Here is a 3,160-nt window from a genome sequence, read left to right as displayed (position 1 = left end):
CACTGAGGAAATGGTGGAGTTTAGAACCTTAATAGCACAGTGAAGTATTAGAGTGATGTTAATAATTAAAACCAAACATCTGAGATATAATATTTGATATGTTCTTTTAGACATTCATATAAATATAAAAGGTATTTGGGTCATGTTCACCCTTTGTCTCCCCCATCAAAAACCTGGGTACCTGACACATGCATCCCACTGTCAACTTCATAATGTCTTATTTTCAGTTTTATCAATGACCCACTGAGTCTAATTAGCACCATCCCGAATCCAACTCCTGAAGCATTGTCAACTTATAGGGCACAAAACCACTGAAGAGAACTGACTTCCCTTTCTCTAGGAAGCATGAACTCTCAACAGCATCTCAGCTTCTAGGATTTTATTCCACTCCTCCCTCGTTGCATAAAGGTTGAGTTAGTGGATTTTGTATATCTCGTGTGTGTAATGACAGCTGTTATAAGTACAGGAGTGCAACCATCCTGCCATCTCCAAAACAGATTGGTTTATTCCAATCTTCCCCACCCTCTTACTCTATCCTAAGGGTGTGCAATCTAGTGTGAGAATCAGCATACTTAAAATAATAAATCTCCCAGTCCATTATAATTCTTCCTGATAGTCACAGTCCCCAAAATGTGTACTGAGATATAAATATCACTGAAGATCATTTACTTCACAGATTGTCTTATATTTGCACACTTTGTCTATCCAATGAGAAGGTGTCTCTCCTGATGATAGAGAAGTATCTACCATGTTGTAAGGAGCATAGGTGACTAGAATTTTATTTTTGATGATATTTGGTATGATTCAATATATTTGTGTATTTAACATATTTTGATATTTGATATTGAATCATATCAAATATAGCAAAAAAGTTATAACTCTAAAATGCATGTTTTAAAAGGCTGTAGATCATTATGACCATTGCTCTGTAATACTCTGTTTTGTGAGTATACAATAGTATAATTTCATTGAATTGTTACTCATTTTAATAGCTGACTTTTTGCCAAATGGAGCATTTCTAGAATTTGAATTTTTATAAAAAGATCACATATATATTCACACACAAGTGCATTTAGATGTGGGATTATTCATAGGAAACTATATATTACATATTATAAACCTTGCTTTGGATATGTTTTCACATCTATGCACACAAACAAACACAGGACCACTGAAAGAATAAAAAATGTATTTAAAGAACTAAGCCAAAGAATAATATGACCTCTGATAATTGCAATGAGACCATGACTATGTACTCGTAAGTATTAGCAGAATAGAAATAAAGCCAAAAGGAGCATTCCAGCAGGTCAGCTGAAAGAAATTTTCAACCCCATAAAACAACAGACAGCATCACAGTGTTTCGTTGGTGTTATTTTTTAAGCAAAAAACCAAATCATTTGCAAAGAGATAAAACCTCAAACTATGAGCACATTTCTCACATGTCAGAGATCTAATTAAATTTAGAAAATATTAGAACTGAATATTCCTGAGGAGCTGGATTGAATGACAGATCATATTAAATTATATAGCTGATGTTGGGAAACTGAATGATCTATTTACCACTGGTTACTGGCTCTGAGAATGTGCTACTTTGTCTTTGAGTTTAACGAGTGCTTTCTTCACCTCCTTGTTCCTCAGGGTGTATACAACAGGGTTGAGTAGGGGAGTCAACACAGTGTAGAAAACAGCCACAACTCCATCCACAGCATCCCTGGAGCCTGGCCTCAGGTAGATGAAAACACAGGGCACAAAGAAACAGAGGACCACGATGCAGTGTGAGGCACATGTCTGGAAAGCTCTGTGTCTGCCCTCTGAAGTGCGGATCCTCAGAATGGAGCAGACGATGGAGGCATAGGACAGCGAAATCAGAAAAAAACAGCCCGAAGCCACTACCCCGATGTTCACAAAGATGACCATCTCATTGGCTGAGGTGTCTGCACAGGCCAGCTTGAGGATGGGAGGTGCATCACAGAAATAATGCTGGATCTCATTGGGTCCACAGTAGGGCAAACGGAAGGTCAGTGTAGTCTGGAGAGTAGAATGCAGGGAACCAGTGAGCCAGGTTCCTGCTGCCAAGAGGGCACACACTCTCCCACTCATCATGGTGCTGTACCTGAGTGGGTAACTGATGGCCAGGTAGCGATCATAGGACATGACTGTGTAGAGGAAACACTCAGTGCTACCCAGGAAGTGGAAGTAATAGAGCTGTGCTACACAGCTATGGAAGGAGATAGCCCTGCCCCCTGGCGACACCAAAGTCATCAGCATTTTGGGCACTGTGACTGTGGAGAACCACATGTCAATAAAGGAGAGGTTGCTGAGGAAGTAATACATGGGTGTGTGGAGGTGAGAATCCACCCTGATCACCATCAGGATGAGGAAGTTGCCCAGCACAGTGAGAATGTAAATCACCAAGAAGGTTACAAAGAGCATGGTGTCCAGGGCTGGTGCATGGGGAATACCTGAGAGGAAGAACGTGGTCACTAGGGTCACATTTGACATTTCTTCCATTTTGGATCATTCTCCTTATAGAGATATAAGGATGACTCAGGCATTAACCATGTTTCATAACATTAGACTTTTTGTTACGTCTTCAATCTTTAATGATGGTGGTGAAATGTTTAGGTGCATCTCTCTCACACTCAGACCTTGAAATCCAAGCAGTGGCATACCGAAATGTATATCAGAAGAAAAAGTTACAAGAAAACATCTTTGTTTTAAAAACACCACGAATTCTCACAGCTACATAAAACATACAAATGTGTTATTCTCAACATTTTGTGGCTCAGACCTGCTATGGTATAACTTATCTGTCTTAAAATTCAAGGTGAAAACTGATTAAATAATCTCACCTGAGGCTCAGAATTTCTGTGCTATTAAAGCAGCAATGAGTCTTAATTTTGTACAATTTTAGATCTACACTTCCCATGAGTTTAATGGTTCTTAGCAGATTCCATTATCCTAGACTTCTAGAAGACACCCTAGGACCTATCTAATCCTAAGCAACTGGCCACCACCCTGCGTGGCAGATGCTTTTCTGTCACTTGGAGAGTCACTTTTCTATTGTTAGGACAAAGTGTGGTGCCAGATAATCAGTGAATTAAGTAATAGCTGAGTATATATTTGGGAAAACATGATTATTCAGGGAGAACGTAGTCAT

General features: G+C 39.3%; 1 protein-coding gene across 1 annotated transcript; it reads right to left on the bottom strand.

The window, feature by feature from the left end:
* Window positions 1-1,566: 1,566 nt before the first annotated feature.
* On the bottom strand, window positions 1,567-2,502 carry LOC127689946 (olfactory receptor 10G9). The gene has a single exon (XM_052189518.1). The coding sequence runs from the start codon at window positions 2,500-2,502 to the stop codon at window positions 1,567-1,569; it is 936 nt and encodes a 311-aa protein (XP_052045478.1).
* Between the last annotated feature and the right edge of the window lie 658 nt (window positions 2,503-3,160).

Source organism: Apodemus sylvaticus, chromosome 7 (assembly GCF_947179515.1).
Source record: "Apodemus sylvaticus chromosome 7, mApoSyl1.1, whole genome shotgun sequence".
NCBI lineage: Eukaryota > Metazoa > Chordata > Mammalia > Rodentia > Muridae > Apodemus > Apodemus sylvaticus.
The sequence above is the reverse complement of the archived record's forward strand: the minus strand, read 5'-3'. Positions and strand labels throughout refer to the sequence as shown.

Bases quoted from the DNA above. Each gene is read 5' to 3' on its own strand.
- LOC127689946 (XM_052189518.1), bottom strand. From the start codon at position 2,502: ATGTCAAATGTGACCCTAGTGACCACGTTCTTCCTCTCAGGTATTCCC.